Source organism: Pristiophorus japonicus, unplaced genomic scaffold (assembly GCF_044704955.1).
Source record: "Pristiophorus japonicus isolate sPriJap1 unplaced genomic scaffold, sPriJap1.hap1 HAP1_SCAFFOLD_228, whole genome shotgun sequence".
NCBI lineage: Eukaryota > Metazoa > Chordata > Chondrichthyes > Pristiophoridae > Pristiophorus > Pristiophorus japonicus.
The window spans coordinates 818,584-839,773 of record NW_027251994.1 but is presented as its reverse complement, the minus strand read 5'-3'; the positions used below and the strand labels follow the sequence as shown (position 1 = coordinate 839,773).

The 21,190-nt window shown below is 48.1% G+C and overlaps 1 protein-coding gene across 1 annotated transcript in view; it reads left to right on the top strand.

Annotated features, from left to right (window-relative positions):
* The window catches only part of LOC139245654 (IgGFc-binding protein-like), a 184,758-nt gene that overhangs the window by 72,425 nt on the left and 91,143 nt on the right, over positions 1-21,190 (top strand). Inside the window, exons 13-14 of the mRNA XM_070871233.1 lie at positions 13,311-13,872; positions 20,269-20,867. Coding sequence (XP_070727334.1) covers positions 13,311-13,872; positions 20,269-20,867 — 1,161 coding nt within the window. The remainder of the gene's footprint in view (positions 1-13,310; positions 13,873-20,268; positions 20,868-21,190) is intronic.

Below are 21,190 nucleotides of genomic sequence, written 5' to 3'. Positions count from 1 at the left end.
TTAAATATATTCAGTGACTTGCCCTCCACAGCCTCCTGTGGTAGAGAATTCCACAGGTTCACCACCCTCTGAGTGAGAACGTTTCTCCTCATCCCGGTCCTAAATTTCCCGCCCCGTATCCTGAAACTGTGACCCCTTTTTCTAGATTTCCCAGCCCCGGGGAAACATCCTCCCCACATCCAGTCTGTCCAACCCCGTCAGAATTTTATATGTTTCTATGAGATCCCCTCTCATTTTTCTAAACCCCAGTGAATACAGGCCCAGTCGACCCAGTCTCTCCTCATACCGACAGTCCTGCCATCCCAGGAATCAGTCTGGTGAACCTTCGCTGCACTCCCTCTGTGGCAAGTATATCCTTCCTTGGGTAAGGAGACCAAAACTGCACACAATACTCCAGGTGTGGTCTCACCAGGGCCCTGTATAACTGGAGTACGACATCCTTGCTCCTGTACTCAAACCCTTTTGCAATGAAGGCCAACATACCCTTTGCCTTCCTAACTGCTTGCTGCCCCGGCATGTTTGCTTTCACTGACTGGTGTACAAGGACACCCAGGTCCCGCTGTACAACCACACTTCCCAAGCCATCACCATTTCAATAATACTTTGTCCTTATGTTTTTCCTACCAAAGTGGATAACTTCACATTTATCCATGTTATCCTGCATCTGCCATGTGTTTGCCCACTCACATAACCGATCTAAATCGCCTTGCAACATCTTTGCATCCTCCTCACAACTCACAATCCCACCTAATCCTGCCCCGTCCTCATATCCTTTAATTCTCTTAATATCCAAAATTCTACCGATCTCGGTCTTGAAAGACTGAACCTCCATCGCTCCACCATCGGTGGCCGTGCCTTCAGCTGCCTGGGCCCCAAGCTCTGGAACTCCCTCCCTAAACCTCTCCAACTCTCTCTCCTCCTTTAAGAAGCTCCTTAAAACCCACCTCTGTGACCCAGCTTTAGGTCACCTGTCCCTAATGTCTCCTAAAGTGGGTCAGGGTCAAATACGTTCACTATGTTAAAGACGATATATAAATGCAACGTTTTGTTGTTCAGACTTAAGTTACAGAAGGAAATTTTCCCCTGACTTCTATGAACATACGAACAATGACGGACAGGTAAAGACCCACCTGGTCGATTGATCCTATCCCACACAATCCCGATCACCATCATTACAGACGCTCCCTTGAAGTGAGGATGACTTGCTTCGACGCCGAAAAGGGATGAGTTCCCAGGTGTTTCAATGAAGGAGCTAATATTCCCGATCCTGAAGGGTGGAAGACACCTGTGCGTGGATTGTTTTAACGTGGGGTGACCGTTGTACACCAGCCACCACACGGGGCTTGACAGAGCGAGGTCTGGGTCCAGGGGCAAGGGTTAACCAGGACGACTGGAGACCAGGTCTGCTGCACGGACCCAGTGCTCACAACATATCGCACAGTGTGGGCTGGGCCTCGCCTCTCCTGGGCCCTCGCCTCTCCTGGGCCCCGATCACGCCCCTCCACAGTCTCTCCCTGCTCCTTCGCCCCGACCTCGCGGCTCCTGCTGTACCTGCCCATGCTCCAATCACCGACCGGGACCTTGGTGATGTCCCTCTTCGCTGGTGTCTCTCTCCTGCACCAGCTCGTGCTGTACCTCGCCGTGGTATGCCTCCATGTCGCTCCCGGGCCGCGCACCGCTCCTTTTATGGCCCCTGGACAATAGATAAGGGAGAACCAGTGGATGTAGTGTATTTGCATTTTCAGAACGTCTTTGATAAAGTCCCACGTAACAGGTTAGTGTGCAAAATTAAAGCACATAGGATTGGGGGTAATGTATTGGCACGGATTGAAAATTGGTTAACGGACAGGAAACAGAGAGTAGGAATAAACGGGTCTTTATCGGGGTGGCGGGCAGTGATTAGTGGGGTACAACAGGGATCAGTGCTGGGGCCCCAGCTATTTACAATATATATAAATGATTTGGATGAGGGAACCAAAAGTAATATTTCCAAGTTTGCCGACGACACAAAACTCGGTGGGATTGTGAGTTGTGAGGAGGATGTAAAGATGCTGCAAGGCGATTTAGATCAGTTGGGTGAGTGGGCAAACACATGGCAGATGCAGTATAACGTGGATAAATGTGAAGTTATCCACTTTGGTAGGAAAAACATAAGGACCAAGTATTATTGAAATGGTGATGGCTTGGGAAGTGTGGATGTACAGAGGGACCTGGGTGTCCTTGTACACCAGTCACTGAACACAAACATGCCGGGGCAGCAAGCAGTTAGGAAGGCAAATGGTATGTTGGCCTTCATTGCAAGAGCGTTTGAGGACAGGAGCAAGGATGTCTTACTCCAGTTATACAGGGCCTTGGTGAGACCACACCTGGTGTATTGTGTGCAGTTTTGGTCTCCTTACCTAAGGAAGGATATACTTGCCACAGAGGGAGTGCAGCGAAGGTTCACCAGACTGATTCCCGGGATGGCAGGACTGTCGGTATGAAGAGAAATTGGGTCGACTGGGCCTGTATTCACTGGGGTTTAGAAGAATGAAAGGGGATCTCATTGAAAGGTATAAAATTCTGACTGGGTTGGATAGACTCATAGGCCAATGAGTAGAGGCCCAACCTGCTCAACCTTTCCTCAAAAGTCAACCCCCTCATCTCCGGAATCAACTGAGTGAACCTTCTCTGAACTGCCTCCAAAGCAAGTATATCCTTTTGTAAATATGGAAACCAAAACTGCACGCAGTACTCCAGGTGTGGCCTCACCAATACCCTGTATAACTGTAGCAAGACTGCCCTGCTTTTATACTCCATCCCCTTTGCAATAAAGGCCAAGATACCATTGGCCTTCCTGATCACTTGCTGTACCTGCATACTATCCTTTTGTGTTTCATGCACAAGTACCCCCAGGTCCCGCTGTACTGCAGCACTTTGCAATCTTTCTCCACTTAAATAATAACTTGCTCTTTGATTTTGTTCTGCCAAAGTACATTATCTCACACTTTCCCACATTATACTCCATCTGCCAAACTTTTGCCCACTCACTTAGCCTCTCTATGTCCTTTTGCAGATTTTTTGTGTCCTCCTCACACATTGCTTTTCCTCCCATCTTTGTATTGTCAGTAAACTTGTCTACGTTACACTCAGTCCCTTCTTCCAAGTGGTTAATATAGATTGTAAATAGTTGGGATCCCAGCACTGATCCCTGCGACACCCCACTAGTTACTGGTTGCCAACCCGAGAATGAACCATTTATCCCGACTCTCTGTTCTCTGTTAGTTAGCCAATCCTCTATCCATGTTAATATATTACCCCCAACCCCGTGAACTTTTATCTTGTGCAGTAACCTTTTATGTGGCACCTTGTCAAATGACTTCTGGAAATCCAAATACACAACATCCACTGGTTCCCCTTTATCCATCCTGTTCGTTACATCCTCAAAGAACTCCAGCAAATTTGTCAAACATGACTTCCCCTTCATAAACCCATGCTGACTCTGCCTGACCGAATTTTGCTTTTCCAAATGTCCTGCTACTGCCCCTGTTTTCCTCGGCCAACATTGACTACTGGTCAGAGTGAGTGTCAAACGGCAGTCCTGTTTGGCGTTTAATGTACCTCAGTTAATGCTTGAACCTTAACCCTGAAATCGTGATCCCGGGATCTGTGCCCAAGTCAAGATCCAAATGGTCAGCACATCACACGAAGGCTGTGACTGCACTGGAGAGGGTACAGAGGAGATTTACCAGGATGTTGCACTAGAGAGGGTACAGAGGAGATTTACCAGGATGTTGCACTGGAGAGGGTACAGAGGAGATTTACCAGGATGTTGCACTGGAGAGGGCACAGAGAAGATTTACCAGGATGTTGCACTGGAGAGGGTACAGAGGAGATTTACCAGGATGTTGCACTGGAGAGGGTAGAGAGGAGATTTACCAGGATGTTGCACTGGAGAGGGTAGAGAGGAGATTTACCAGGATGTTGCACTAGAGAGGGTACAGAGGAGATTTACCAGGATGTTGCACTGCAGAGGGTACACAGGAGATTTACCAGGATGTTGCACTAGAGAGGGTACAGAGGAGGTTTACCAGGATGTTGCACTAGAGAGATTACAGAGGAGATTTACCAGGATGTTGCACTAGAGACGGTCGAGAGGAGATTTACCAGGATGTTGCACTGGAGAGGGTACAGAGGAGATTTACCAGGATGTTGCACTGGAGAGGTTACAGAGGAGATTTACCAGGATGTTGCACTAGAGAGGGTACAGAGGAGATTTACCAGGATGTTGCACTGGAGAGGGTACAGAGGAGATTTACCAGGATGTTGCACTGGAGAGGGTACAGAGGAGATTTACCAGGATGTTGCACTGGAGAGGGTAGAGAGGAGATTTACCAGGATGTTGCACTAGAGAGGGTACAGAGGAGATTTACCAGGATGTTGCACTAGAGAGGGTACAGGGGAGATTTACCAGGATGTTGCACTAGAGAGGGTACAGAGGAGGTTTACCAGGATGTTGCACTAGAGAGATTACAGAGGAGATTTACCAGGATGTTGCACTAGAGAGGGTCGAGAGGAGATTTACCAGGATGTTGCACTGGAGAGGGTACAGAGGAGATTTACCAGGATGTTGCACTGGAGAGGTTACAGAGGAGATTTACCAGGATGTTGCACTAGAGAGGGTACAGAGGAGATTTACCAGGATGTTGTACTGGAGAGGGTACAGAGGAGATTTACCAGGATGTTGCACTGGAGAGGGTAGAGAGTAGATTTACCAGGATGCTGCACTGGAAAGGATACAGAGGAGATTTACCAGGATGTTGCACTGGAGAGGGTACAGAGGAGATTTACCAGGATGTTACACTGGAGAGGGTACAGAGGAGATTTACCAGAATGTTGCACTGGAGAGGGCACAGAGGGGATTTACCAGAATGTTGCACTAGAGAGGGTACAGAGGAGATTTCCCAGGATGTCACACTGGAGAGGGTACAGAGGAGATTTACCAGGATGTTGCACTAGAGAGGGTACAGATGAGATTTAGCAGAATGTTACACTGGAGAGGATACAGAGGAGATTTACCAAGATGTTGCACTGGAGAGGGTACAGAGGAGATTTACCAGGATGTTGCACTGGAGAGGGTACAGAGGAGATTTACCAGGATGTTGCACTAGAGAGGGTACAGAGGAGATTTACCAGGATGTTACACTGGAGAGGGTACAGAGGGGATTTACCAGGATGTTGCACTGAGAGGGTACAGAGGAGATTTACCAGGATGTTACACTGGAGAGGGTCGAGAGGGGATTTACCAGGATGTTGCACTGGAGAGGGTACAGAGGGGATTTACCAGGATGTTGCACTGGAGAGGGTACAGAGGAGATTTACCAGGATGTTGCACTGGAGTGGGTACAGAGGAGATTTACCAGGATGTTGCACTGGAGAGGGTACAGAGGAGATTTACCAGGATGTTGCACTGGAGAGTGTACAGAGGAGATTTACCAGGATGTTGCACTGGAGAGGGTACAGAGGAGATTTACCAGGATGTTACACTGGAGAGGGTACAGAGGAGATTTTCCAGGATGTTGCACTGGAGAGGGTACAGAGGAGATTTACCAGGATGTTGCACTGGAGAGGGGACAGAGGAGATTACCAGGATGTTGCACTGGAGAGGGTACAGAGGAGATTTACCAGGATGTAGCACCAGGGAGAGTACAGAGGAGATTTACCAGGATGTTACACTGGAGAGGGTACAGAGGGGATTTACCAGGATGTTGCACTGGAGAGGGTACAGAGGAGATTTACCAGGATGTTACACTGGAGAGGGTACAGAGTGGATTTACCAGGATGTTGCACTGGAGAGGGTACAGAGGAGATTTACCAGGATGTTGCACTGGAGAGGGTACAGAGGAGATTTACCAGGATGTTGCACTGGAGAGGGTACAGAGGAGATTTACCAGGATGTTGCACTGGAGAGGGTACAGAGGAGATTTACCAGGATGTTGCACTGGAGAGGGTACAGAGGAGATTTACCAGAATGTTGCACGGGAGAGGGTACAGAGGAGATTTACCAGGATGTTGCACTGGAGAGGGTACAGAGGAGATTTACCAGGTTGTTGCACTGGAGAGGGTACAGAGGAGATTTACCAGGATGTTGCATGGGAGAGCGTACAGAGGAGATTTACCAGGATGTTGCAGTAGAGAGGGTACAGAGGAGATTTACCAGGATGTTGCACTGGAGAGGGTACAGGGGAGATTTACCAGGATGTTGCACTGGCGAGGGTACAGAGGAGGTTTACCGGGATGTTGCACTGGAGAGGGTACAGAGGAGATTTACCAGAATGTTGCACTAGAGAGGGTACAGAGGAGATTTACCAGGATGTTGCAGTGGAGAGGGTACAGAGGAGATTTACCAGGATGTTGCACTGGAGAGGGTACAGAGGAGATTTACCAGGATGTTGCACGGGAGAGGGTACAGATGAGATTTACCAGGATGTTGCAGTAGAGAGGCTACAGAGGAGATTTACCAGGATGTTGCACTGGAGAGGGTACAGAGGAGATTTACCAGGATGTTGCACTGGAGAGGGTACAGGGGAGATTTACCAGGATGTTGCACTGGAGAGTGTACAGAGGAGATTTACCAGGATGTTGCACTGGAGAGGGTACAGAGGAGATTTACCAGGATGTTGCACTGGAGAGGGTACAGAGGAGATTTACCAGGATGTTGCACTGGAGAGGGTACAGAGGAGATTTACCAGGATGTTGCACTGGAGAGGGTACAGGGGAGATTTACCAGGATGTTGCACTGGAGAGTGTACAGAGGAGATTTACCAGGATGTTGCACTGGAGAGGGTACAGAGGAGATTTACCAGGATGTTGCACTGGAGAGGGTACAGAGGAGATTTACCAGGATGTTGCACTGGAGAGGGTACAGAGGAGATATACCAGGATCTTGCACTGGAGAGGGTACAGAGGAGATTTACCAGGATCTTGCACTGGAGAGGGTACAGAGGAGATTTACCAGAATGTTGCACTGGAGAGGGTACAGAGGAGAGTTACCAGGATGTTGCCGGGACTGGAGAATTTGAGCGATGAGGAAAGATTGAATAAAAAAGCAAATTATTACTTAAATGGGCAGAGAATACAAAGTGCTGTGGTACAGAGGGGCCTTATTTTCTGATGCAACATAATGTCTATCTGTACCGCAGATTGGAATGGCATGGATCTCCCGTGCGTTAATGAGAGGTGAACCTTCTAACCCTCTCCCCCTCTCTGACTGCCCGTGGTTGCTCGCGATGGACGATCAGCGCCCCCACTGTTTTGCCCGACAGAATGCCCATTCACTCACGAATATTAGCCTCGCCACCCATAACAGCATTGTGGATGACAGTATCGATCGTGATCATGGCGGAGGTGTGGCGAGTGTTTGTGGTGGAGGAGCGGCAGGAGTTGGTAGCGGAGGTGCGGAAAATGAGGGTACGGGGGCCCAGAAGAGGCGTGAGTTCGGGGCCCAGGAGTGCCCAGGGGCAGCACGGGCCAGCCCACACTGCGATATGTTGCGCGCACTAGGTCCGTGCAGCAGAGCTGGTCTCCAGTCGTCCTGGTTAAAGGGGAGGTGCAACGAGACCTGGGTTCATGGTACATCAATCATTGAAAGTTGGCATGCAGGTACAGCAGGCGGTTAAGAAGGCAAATGGCATGTAGGCCTTCTTCGCGAGGGAATTGAGTATAGGAGCAGGGAGGTCTTACTGCAGTTGTACAGGGCCTTTGTGAGACCACACCTTGAGTAGTGTGTACAGTTTTGGTCTCCTAATCTGAGGAAGGACATTCTTGCTCTTGAGGGAGTGCAGCGAAGGTTCACCAGACTGATTCCCGGGATGGCGGGACTGACATATGAAGAAAGACTAGATCGACTAGGCTTATATTCACTGGAATTTCGAAGAATGAGAGGGGATCTCACAGAAACATATAAAATTCTGACGGGACTGGACAGGTTAGATGCAGGACGAATGTTCCCAATGTTGGGGAAGTCCAGAACCAGGGGTCATAGTCTAAGGATAAGGGGTAAGCCATTTAGGATCGAGATGAGGAGAAACTTCTTCACCCAGAGAATTGTGAACCTGTGGAATTCTCTCCCGCAGAGAGTTGTTGAGGCCAGTTCGTTAGACAATTCGGAAAGATAGACAAGAAGGGAAAGGAGGTGGGGTAGCTCTGTTAATAAAGGATGATATCAGGGCAGTTGTGAGGGATGATATTGGCTCTAATGAACAAAATGTTGAATCATTGTGGGTGGAGATTAGAGATAGTAAGGGGAAAAGTCACTGGTGGGCGTATTTTATAGGCCCCCAAATAATAACTTCACGGTGGGGCGGGCAATAATCAAGGGAATAATGGAGGCATGTGAAAAAGGAACAGCAGTAATCATGGGGGATTTTAACCTGCATATCGATTGGTCAAATCAAATCGCACGGGGTCGCCTGGAGGAAGAATTCATAGAATGCATACGGGATTGTTTCTTAGAACAGTATGTTACAGAACCTACAAGGGAGCAAGCTATCTTAGATATGGTCCTGTGTAATGAGACAAGAATAATAAACGATCTTCCAGTAAAAGATCCTCTCGGAATGAGTGATCACAGTATGGTTGAATTTGTAATACAGATTGAGGGTGAGGAAGTAGTGTCTCAAACGAGCGTACGATGCTTAAACAAAGGGGACTACAGTGGGATGAGGGCAGAATTGGCTAAAGTAGACTGGAAACACAGACTAAATGGTGGCACAATTGAGGAACAGTGGAGGACTTTTAATGAGCTCTTTCATAGTGCTCAACAAAAATATACTCCAGTGAAAAAGAAGGGCGGTAAGAGAAGGGATAACCAGCCGTGGATAACCAAGGAAATAAAGGAGAGTATCAAATTAAAAACCAATGCGTATAAGGTGGCCAAGGTTAGTGGAAAACTAGAAGATTGGGAAAATTTTAAACGACAGCAAAGAATGACTAAGAAAGCAATAAAGAAAGGAAAGATAGATTACGAAAGTAAACTTGCGCAAAACATAAAAACAAATAGTAAAAGTTTTTACCGATATATAAAACGGAAAAGAGTGACTAAAGTAAATGTTGGTCCCTTAGAAGATGAGAAGGGGGATTTAATAATGGGAAATGTGGAAATGGCTGAGACCTTAAACAATTATTTTGCTTCGGTCTTCACAGTGGAAGACACAAAAACCATGCCAGAAATTGCTGGTCACAGGAATGTGGGAAGGGAGAACCTTGAGACAATCATTCTCACTAGGTGGGTAGTGCTGGACAGGCTAATGGGACTGAAGGTAGACAAGTCCCCTGGTCCTGATGAAATGCATCCCAGGGTATTAAAAGAGATGGCGGAAGTTATAGCAGATGTATTCGTTATAATCTACCAAACTTCTCTGGACTCTGGGGAGGTACCAGCGGATTGGAAAGCAGCTAATGTAACGCCTCTCTTTAAAAAAGGGGGCAGACAAAAGGCAGGTAACTATAGGCCGGTTAGTTTAACATCTGTAGTGGGGAAAATGCTTGAAGCTATCATTAAGGAAGAAATAGCGGGACATCTAGATAGGAATAGTGCAATCAAGCAGACACAACATGGATTCATGAAGGGGAAATCATGTTTAACTAATTTACTGGAATTCTTTGAGGATATAACGAGCATGGTGGATAGAGGTGTACCGATGGATGTGGTGTATTTTAGATTTCCAAAAGGCATTCGATAAGGTGCCACATAAAAGGTTACTGCAGAAGATAGAGGTATGCGGAGTCAGAGGAAATGTATTAGCATGGATAGAGAATTGGCTGGCAAACAGAAAGCAGAGAGCCGGGATAAATGGGTCCTTTTCGGGTTGGAAATCGGTGGTTAGTGGTGTGCCACAGGGATCGGTGCTGGGACCACAACTGTTTACAATATACATAGATGACTTGGAAGAGGGGACAGAGTGTAGTGTAACAAAATTTGCAGATAACACAAAGATTAGTGGGAAAGCGGGTTGTGTAGAGGACACAGAGAGGCTGCAGAGAGATTTAGATAAGTTAAGCGAATGGGCTAAGGTTTGGCAGATGGAATACAATGTCGGAAAATGTGAGGTTATCCACTTGGGAAAAAAAACAGTAAAAGGGAATATTATTTGAATGGGGAGAAATTACAACATGCTGCGGTGCAGAGGGACCTGGGGGTCCTTGTGCATGAATCCCAAAAAGTTAGTTTGCAGGTGCAGCAGGTAATCAGGAAGGCGAATGGGATGTTGGCCTTCATTGCGAGAGGGATGGAGTACAAAAGCAGGGAGGTCCTGCTGCAACTGTACAGGGTATTGGTGAGGCCGCACCTGGAGTACTGCGTGCAGTTTTGGTCACCTTACTTAAGGAAGGATATACTAGCTTTGGAGGGGGTACAGAGACGATTCACTAGGCTGATTCCGGAGATGAGGGGGTTACCTTATGATGATAGATCGAGTAGACTGGGTCTTTACTCGTTGGAGTTCAGAAGGATGATGGGTGATCTTATAGAAACATTTAAAATAATGAAAGGGATAGACAAGATAGAGGCAGAGAGGTTGTTTCCACTGGTCGGGGAGACTAGAACTAGGGGACACAGCCTCAAAATACGGGGGAGCCAATTTAAAACCGAGTTGAGAAGGAATTTCTTCTCCCAGAGGGTTGTGAATCTGTGGAATTCTCTGCCCAAGGAAGCAGTTGAGGCTAGCTCATTAAATGTATTCAAGTCACAGATAGATAGATTTTTAACCAATAAGGGAATTAAGGGTTACGGGGAGCGGGCGGGTAAGTGGAGCTGAGTCCACGGCCAGATCAGCCATGATCTTGTTGAATGGCGGAGCAGGCTCGAGGGGCTAGATGGCCTACTCCTGTTCCTAATTCTTATGTTCTTCTGTTCGTTTGTAGATATATTCAAAAGGGAGTTAGATGTGGCCCTTATGGCTAAAGGGATCAAGGGGTATGGAGAGAAAGCAGGAATGGGGTACTGAGGTGAAATGATCAGCCATGATCATATTGAATGGTGGTGCAGGCTCGAAGGGCTGAATGGCCTACTCCTGCACCTATTTTCTATGTTTCTATGTTTCTAACCCTTGCCACTGGACCAAGACCTCGCTCTGTCAAGCCCCGTGTGGTGGCTGGTGTACAACGGTCACCCCACGTTGAAACAATCCACCCACAGGCATCTTCCCCCCTTCAGGATGTAGTTCAGGACTTGAACATGGTATCCTTCATTGAAACATCTGTGAACCCATGTGGAAACAAGTCATTCTCTCTTCGAGGGACCACCTATAATGATGATGGTGGTTAAGAAGGCATACAGAATGCTTGCCTTCATTGGCCGAGGCATAGACTATAAGAGCAGGGAGGTAATACTTTGGTTAGGCCACAGCTGGAGTACTGCGTGCAGTTCTGTTCGCCATATTATAGGAAGGACGTGATTGCACTAGAGAGGGTGCAGAGGAGATTTACGAGGATGCTGCCTTGAATGGAGAATCTTAGTTATGAGGACAGATTGGATAGGCTGTGTTTGTTCTCTTTGGAACAGAGGAGGTTGAGAGGAGACCTCATCGAGGTGTACAAAATATTGAAGGGCCTGGACATAGTGGATAGTAAGGGCCTATTTCCATTGGTGGAGGGGTCTATTACGAGGGGGCATAGATTTAAGGTGGTTGGTGGAAGGTTTAGAGGGGATTTGAGGGGGAGCTTCTTTACGCAGAGGGTTGTGGGGATCTGGAACTCGCTGCCTGGAAGAGTGGTGGATGCAGAAACCCTCACCACTTTTAAGAGATGGTTGGATGAGCACTTAAAGTGCTGTAACCTGCAGGGTTACAGACCTAGAGCTGGTAATTGGGATTAGACTGGATGACCTTGGACGGAGCAGATATAACAGTAAGTACTGCAGGGAATCGAATACGGCCAGGGTGATCTCCTGGACTAGTGTCGATCGCCTGGATGGGTCGGAGAGGAATTTTCCTAGATTTTTTCTCCCTAAATGGGCCTGGGTTTTTATTGGGTTTTGCCTCTCGCAGGAGATCACATGACTCTGGTTGGGGTGGAGTGTAGAATGTTTCAGTATAAGGGGTGTTACAGTTGTGTGAGGCGGACTGGTTGGGCTGGGTGCTCTTTGCCTTTCTGTCATTGTTCATAGGTTTATATGTAACCTTCAGGGCTACTGACCGAGGGCCGTGTGGCTCTTTGTCGGCCGGTGTGGACACATAGAAACATAGAACATAGGTGCAGGAGTCGGCCATTTGGCCCTTAGAGCCTGCACCACCATTCACTAAGATCATGGCTGATCATTCCCTCAGTACCCCTTTCCTGCTTTCTCTCCATAACCCTTGATCCCTTTAGCCGTAAGGGCCACATCTAACTCCCTTTTGAATATATCCAATGAACTGGCATCAACAACTCTCTGTGGTAGAGAATTCCACAGGTTAACAACTCTCTAAGTGAAGAAGTTTCTCCTCATCTCGGACCTAAATGGCTTACCCCTTATCCTTAGACTGTGACCCCTGGTTCTGGACTTCCCCAACATTGGGAACATTCTTCCTGCATCTAACCTGTCCAGTCCCATCAGAATTTTACATGTTTCTATGAGATCCCCTCTCATTCTTCTAAATTCCAGTGAATATAAGCCTAGTCGATCCAGTCTTTCTTCATATGTCAGTTCAGCCATCCCGGGAATCAGTCTGGTGAACCTTCGCTGCACTCCCTCAATAGCAAGAATGTCCTTCCTCAGATTAGGAGACCAAAACTGAACACAATATTCCAGGTGTGGCGTCACCAAGGCCCTGTGCAACTGCAGTAAGACCTCCCTGCTCCTATACTCAAATCCCCTCGCTATGAAGGCCAACATGCCATTTGTCTTCTTCACCGCCTGCTGTACCTGCATGCCAACTTTCAATGACTGATGTACCGTGACACCCAGGTCTCATTGCACCTCCCCTTTTCCTAATCTGTCACCATTCAGATAATAATCTGCCTTCGTGTTTTTGCCACCAAAGTGGATAACCTCACATTTATCCACATTATGCTGCATCTGCCATGCATTTGCCCACTCACCTAACCTGTCCAAGTCACCCTGCAGCCTCTTAGCATCCTCCTCACAGCTCACACCGCCACCCAGCTTAGTGTCATCTGCAAACTTGGAGATATTGTACTCAACTCCTTCGTCTAAATCATTAATGTATATTGTAAATAGCTGGGGTCCCAGCACTGAACCTTGCGGTACCCGACTAGTCACTGCCTGCCATTCTGAAAAGGACCCGCTTTGATGATGTCCTAATGTCCTTATGTGCCGTTTTACCTTGCAGCTGAATGGACTGCGGGTGAACCTGCCCCTCTCTCTCGCCAACGGGACATTGCGGGTTTACCTGAGCGGCGCTCACACCAGGGTGGTGATGGACTTTGGACTGTCGGTGCAGTACGACGGGAGCTACCACGTGTCGGTCACCGTCCCCAGGAGCCTCGCCGGCCAAACCTGCGGGCTGTGCGGCGACTTCAACGGAGACGCGGCCGACGATTTGGTGACCCGCGACGGCAGGCCCACGCCAAACGCCTTCGAGTTCGCGTCCTCCTGGAGAGCCGGGACGGACGACGGTTGCGACGACGGATGCCGTGGCTCGTGTCCGGTCTGCGCCGATGCTGCGCCGTACCGGAGGGCCAACTCCTGCGGGATTATCGCAGACGGCAACGGCCCCCTGGGAGCGTGCCATTCCCAACTGAGTCCCGATCCGTACATGTCCAACTGCCTCTACGACGTGTGCCTGGCTGCTGGCAGCAACGATATCCTGTGTCAGTCCATTCAGACCTACGTCAGCGCCTGTCAATCACTCAATGTCACGCTGGGAGACTGGAGGAACCAGTCATCGTGCAGTAAGTACCAAAGTGCTTATCGTACGCAGACGCAGTACAATGTGGGAAAGTGCAAGGTTATCCACTTGGGCAGGAAGAATTAGAAAGCAAATTATTATCTAAATGGGGGAGAGATTAAAAAATGCAGTGGTACAGAGGTCCCTGTGCATGGAACACAAAGCGTTAGCATGCAGGTACAGCAAGTGATCAGGAAGGCAAATGGAACATTGGCCTTAATTGCAAAGGAGTATAAAAGCAGGGAAGTCCTGCTACAACTATACAGGGTATTGGTGAGGCCACACATGGAGCACTGTGCACAGTTCTGGTCTCCATATACCTGGGTTAGACCACACTTGGAGCACCGTGCACAGTTCTGGTCTCCATATACCTGGGTTAGACCACATGTGGAGCACCGTGCACAGTTCTGGTCTCCATATACTTGGGTTAGACCACACTGGGAGCACTGTGCACAGTTCTGGTCTCTATATACCTGGGTTAGACCACACTGGGAGCACCGTGCACAGTTCTGCTCTCTATATACCTGGGTTAGACCACACTTGGAGCACCGTGCACAGTTCTGGTCTCCATATACCTGGGTTCGACCACACTGGGAGCACTGTGCACAGTTCTGGTCTCTATATACCTGGGTTAGACCACACTGGGAGCACCGTGCACAGTTCTGGTCTCTATATACCTGGGTTAGACCACACTTGGAGCACCGTGCACAGTTCTGGTCTCCATATACCTGGGTTAGACCACATGTGGAGCACCGTGCACAGTTCTGGTCTCCATATACTTGGGTTAGACCACACTGGGAGCACTGTGCACAGTTCTGGTCTCTATATACCTGGGTTAGACCACACTGGGAGCACCGTGCACAGTTCTGCTCTCTATATACCTGGGTTAGACCACACTTGGAGCACCGTGCACAGTTCTGGTCTCCATATACCTGGGTTCGACCACACTGGGAGCACTGTGCACAGTTCTGGTCTCCATATTCCTGGGTTAGACCACACTGGGAGCACCGTGCACAGTTCTGGTCTCCATATAGAAACATAGAAACATAGAAAATAGGTGCAGGAGTAGGCCATTCGGCCCTTCTAGCCTGCACCGCCATTCAATGAGTTCATGGCTGAACATTCAACTTCAGTACCCCATTCCTGCTTTCTCGCCATACCCCTTGATCCCCCTAGCAGTAAGGACCTCATCTAACTCCTTTTTGAATATATTTAGTGAATTGGCCTCAACAACTTTCTGTGGTAGAGAATTCCACAGGTTCACCACTCTCTGGGTGAAGAAGTTCCTCCGCATCTCGGTCCTAAATGGCTTACCCCTTATCCTTAGACTGTGACCCCTGGTTCTGGACTTCCCCAACATTGGGAACATTCTTCCTGCATCTAACCTGTCTAACCCCGTCAGAATTTTATATGTTTCTATGAGGTCCCCTCTCATTCTTCTGAACTCCAGTGAATACAAGCCCAGTTGATCCAGTCTTTCTTGATAGGTCAGTCCCGCCATCCCGGGAATCAGTCTGGTGAACCTTCGCTGCACTCCCTCAATAGCAAGAATGTCCTTCCTCAAGTTAGGAGACCAAAACTGTACACAATACTCCAGGTGTGGCCTCACCAATGCCCTGTACAACTGTAGCAACACCTCCCTGCCCCTGTACTCAAATCCCCTCGCTATGAAGGCCAACATGCCATTTGCTTTCTTAACCGCCTGCTGCACCTGCATGCCAACCTTCAATGACTGATGTACCATGACACCCAGGTCTCTTTGCACCTCCCCTTTTCCTAATCTGTCACCATTCAGATAATAGTCTGTCTCTCTGTTTTTACCACCAAAGTGGATAACCTCACATTTATCCACATTATACTTCATTTGCCATGAATTTGCCCACTCACCTAACCTATCCAAGTCGCTCTGCAGCCTCACAGCATCCTCCTCGCAGCTCACACTGCCACCCAACTTAGTGTCATCCGCAAATTTGGAGATACTACATTTAATCCCCTCATCTAAATCATTAATGTACAGTGTAAACAGCTGGGGCCCCAGCACAGAACCTTGCGGTACCCCACTAGTCACTGCCTGCCATTCTGAAAAGTACCCATTTACTCCTACTCTTTGCTTCCTGTCTGACAACCAGTTCTCAATCCATGTCAGTACACTACCCCCAATCCCATGTGCTCTAACTTTGCACATCAATCTCTTGTGTGGGACCTTGTCGAACGCCTTCTGAAAGTCCAAATATACCACATCAACTGGTTCTCCCTTATCCACTCTACTGGAAACATCCTCAAAAAATTCCAGAAGATTTGTCAAGCATGATTTCCCTTTCACAAATCCATGCTGACTTGGACCTATCATGTCACCTCTTTCCAAATGCACTGCTATGACATCCTTAATAATTGATTCCATCATTTTACCCACTACCGATGTCAGGCTGACCGGTCTATAATTCCCTGTTTTCTCTCTCCCTCCTTTTTTAAAAAGTGGGGTTACATTGGCTACCCTCCACTCCATAGGAACTGATCCAGAGTCAATGGAATGTTGGAAAATGACTGTCAACGCATCCACTATTTCCAAGGCCACCTCCTTAAGTACTCTGGGATGCAGTCCATCATCAGGCCCTGGGGATTTATCGGCCTTCAATCCCATCAATTTCCCCAACACAATTTCCCGGCTAATAAGGATTTCCCTCAGTTCCTCCTCCTTACTAGACCCCCCGACCCCTTTTATAACCGGAAGGTTGTTCGTGTCCTCCTTCGTGAATACCGAACCAAAGTACTTGTTCAATTGGTCCGCCATTTCTTTGTTCCCCGTTATGACTTCCCCTGATTCTGACTGCAGGGGACCTACGTTTGTCTTTACTAACCTTTTTCTCTTTACATATCTATTGAAACTTTTGCAATCCGTCTTAATGTTCCCTGCAAGCTTCTTCTCATACTCCATTTTCCCTGCCCTAATCAAACCCTTTGTCCTCCTCTGCTGAGTTCTAAATTTCTCCCAGTCCCCAGGTTCGCTGCTATTTCTGGCCAATTTGTATGCCACTTCCTTGGCTTTAATACTATCCCTGATTTCCCTTGATAGCCACGGTTGAGCCACCTTCCCTTTTTTATTTCTATGCCAGACAGGAATGTACAATTGTTGTAGTTCATCCATGCGGTCTCTAAATGTCTGCCATTGCCCATCCACAGTCAACCCCTTAAGTATCATTCGCCAATCCATCTCAGCCAATTCACGCCTCATACCTTCAAAGTTAGCCTTCTTTAAGTTCTGGACCATGGTCTCTGAATTAACTGTTTCATTCTCCATCCTAATGCAGAATTCCACCATATTATGGTCACTCTTCCCCAAGGGGCCTCGCACAACGAGATTGCTAATTAATCCTTTCTCATTACATAACACCCAGTCTAAGATGGCCTCCCCCCTAGTTGGTTCCTCGACATATTGGTCTAAAAAACCATCCCTTATGCACTCCAGAAAATCCTCCTCCACCGTATTGCTTCCAGTTTGGTTAGCCCAATCTATGTGCATATTAAAGTCACCCATTATAACTGCTGCACCTTTATTGCACGCACCCCTAATTTCCTGTTTGATGCCCTCCCCAACATCACTACTACTGTTCGGAGGTCTGTACACAACTCCCACTAACGTTTTTTGCCCTTTGGTGTTCTGCAGCTCTACCCATATAGATTCCACATCATCCAAGCTAATGTCCTTCCTAACTATTGCCTTAATCTCCTCCTTAACCAGCAATGCTACCCCACCTCCTTTTCCTTTTATTCTATCCTTCCTGAATGTTGAATACCCCTGGATGTTGAGTTCCCAGCCCTGCTCATCCTGGAGCCACGTCTCCGTAATCCCAATCACATCATATTTGTTAACATCTATTTGCACAGTTAATTCATCCATCTTATTGCGGATACTCCTTGCATTAAGACACAAAGCCTTTAGGCTTGTTTTTTTAACACCCTCTGTCCTTTTAGAATTTTGCTGTACAATGGCCCTTTTTGTTCTTTGCCTTGGGTTTCTCTGCCCTCCACTTTTCCTCATCTCCTTTCTGTCTTTTGTTTTTGCCTCCTTTTTGTTTCCCTCTATCTCCCTGCATTGGTTCCCATCCCCCTGCCATATTAGTTTAACTCCTCCCCAACAGCACTAGCAAACACTCCCCCGAGGACATTGGTTCCGATTCTGCCCAGGTGCAGACCGTCCGGATTGTACTGGTCCCACCTCCCCCAGAACCGGTTCCAATGCCCCAGGAATTTGAATCCCTCCCTGCTGCACCATTGCTCAAGCCACGTATTCATCTGAGCTATCCTGCGATTCCTACTCTGACTAGCACGTGGCACTGGTAGCAATCCCGAGATTACTACTTTTGAGGTCCTACTTTTTAATTTAGCTCCTAGCTCCTTAAATTCATTTCGTAGGAACTCATCCCTTTTTTTACCTATGTCATTGGTACCAACGTGGGTTATACCACACTGGGAGCACTGTGCACAGTTCTGGTCTCCATATACCTGGGTTAGATCACACTGGGAGCACTGTGCACAGTTCTGGTCTCCATATACCTGGGTTAGACCACACTTGGAGCACCGTGCACAGTTCTGGTCTCTATATACCTGGGTTAGACCACACTTGGAGCACTGTGCACAGTTCTGGTCTCCATATACCTCGGTTAGACCACACTTGGAGCACCGTGTACAGTTCTGGTCTCCATATACCTGGGTTAGACCACACTGGGAGCACTGTGCACAGTTCTGGTCTCCATATACCTGGGTTAGACCACACTGGGAGCACCGTGCACAGTTCTGGTCTCCATATACCTGGGTTAGACCACACTGGGAGCACCGTGCACAGTTCTGGTCTCCATATACCTGGGTTAGACCGCACTGGGAGCACTGTGCACAGTTCTGGTCTCCATATACCTGGGTTAGACCACACTGGGAGCACTATGCACAGTTCTGGTCTCCATATACCTGGGTTAGACCACACTGGGAGCACTGTGCACAGTTCTGGTCTCCATATACCTGGGTTAGACCACACATGGAGCACTGTGCACAGTTCTGGTTACTATATTATAAAAAGGATATAGAGGCACTGAAGAGGGTGCAGAGAAGATTTACAAGGATGATAACAGAAATGCGAGAGTATACATATCAGGAAAGGATGAACAAGCTGGGTCTCTTCTCTTGAAACAAGAAGACTAAGGGGTTATCTAATGGAGGTGTTTAAAATGATGAAAAGTTTTGATGGAGTGGATACAGAGAGAGTGCTTCCACTTGTGGGGAAGACCAGAACTAGAGGCCATCAATATAAGATAGTGAATCAACCAGTTCTCAATAGCGATGCATTGCTATGAATTCCTAAGCAAAGAACACATGAGTTGAATACATTACCCGAAGATATCGCCGTGATTGTCGATGGCGATTGGGTGCCAATCTTCACTGGGCGAGAATGTTCCAATAATGTTGGGGTAAAAGTATCAAGTTCGGTGTTGGGTTTATCGCGCACTTCACTTGAAGGCAGTGATAGGGTTGCGAAGACCAAGGGGGCTGATTTTCAGCAAGTTCCAAGTTCAACACGACCGGGAACAAGATTTCAAATCAAACCCAACGACAAATTTCAAGCTTGGCAATTAGAGCCTTTTGCAATAACTATGCTTCTAGTTAGCCAGTTCCGTACAACTAAAATACATTCTCCTTCGCAATGTACAAGCCTCTAAGTTAACGAGTTACACACAGTTAAAAACAAATTTAAACTACGTATACACCCCTAAGTTAACTTGTTATACAAAATCTTTCTCAGAAATAACTGCGCCCAGACTGGCTCACTATAATTCAACGGGTGAGGCCACACCTGGAGTACTGTATGCAGTTTTGGTTTCCATATTTACGAAAGGATATACTTGCTTTGGAGGCAGTTCAGAGAAGGTTCACTCGGTTGATTCCGGGGATGAGGGGATTGACTTATGAGGAAAGGTTGAGGAGGTTGGGCCTCTACTCATTTGAATTCAGAAGAATGAGAGGTGATCTTATCGAAACGTATCAGATTATAAGGGGGCTTGACAAGGTGGATGCAGAGAGGATGTTTCCACTGATGGGGGAGACTAGAACTAGGGGGCATGGTCTTAGAATAAGGAGCCGCCCATTTAAAACTGAGATGAGGAGGAATTTCTTCTCTCAGAGGGTTGTAAATCTGTGGAACTCGCTGCCTCAGAGAGCTGTGGAAGCTGGGACATTGAATAAATTTAAGACAGAGATAGACAGTTTCTTAACCGATAAGGGGATAAGGGGACGGGCAGGGAAGTGGAGCTGAGTCCATGATGGGATCAGCCATTAAATGGCGGAGCAGGCTCGAGGGGCCGAATGGCCGACTCCTGCTCCTATTTCTGATGTTCTGAATTGTCTGTTTCAGGTATGAGCTGCCCGGCGCACAGTCACTACGACCCCTGCACCACCGCTTGTCCGGCCAGTTGCTCTGACACCACGGCACCTTTACACTGCGACCAGCCCTGTACGGAAAGCTGCGCGTGTGACGACGGTTACATCCTGAGCGCAGGGACCTGCGTGGCCCTCAGTCAGTGCGGCTGCTCGTTCCAGGGCCGTTATTACAGCAGAGGGGACACCGTGGTCCTCACCGAGACCTGCAGCAGGAGATGCACCTGTGGGAACACCGCCCCGACCCTCACCTGCGAGGATTCCCGCTGCGGGCTCCACGAAGACTGCCGCCTGGTGGACGGAGTGCGGGACTGCTACCCCCCGGACAGCGCCACCTGCTGGGCGGCGGGTGACCCCCATTATCACACCTTTGATGGGAAAGCCTTTGATTTCCAAGGCACTTGCCGATACACCTTCAGCAAGTACTGCAATCCGGCGGCAAACCTCACCACGTTCAGCGTGGAGGTGGAAAACGATCACCGCGGATCCACGGCGGTCTCCTGGACACGGCTGGTCGAAGTCCAGGTGTACGGACATCGGATCCAGGTGACCAGAGGCAACACTGGAACAGTTCAGGTAAATACCAGCAACATGTGTAAAGAGTGTGTGTGTCACACGGTGACTGTGAGATGGGGCAGGACAGGAGAAAGGGGACACAAGGGGGTAAATTGGAGGGGTTACACAAACTCGGGTTATGTTCCCTGGAATTTAGAAGGCCAGGGAGCGATCGGATCGAAGTTAACGTAAGAACATTGTGAGGAGGATGTAAATATGTTGCAAGGCGATTTAGATCGGTTATGTGAGTGGGCAAACACATGGCAGATGCAGTATAACGTGGATAAATGTGAAGTTATCCACTTTGGTAGGAAAAACATAAGGACAAAGTATTATTGAAATGG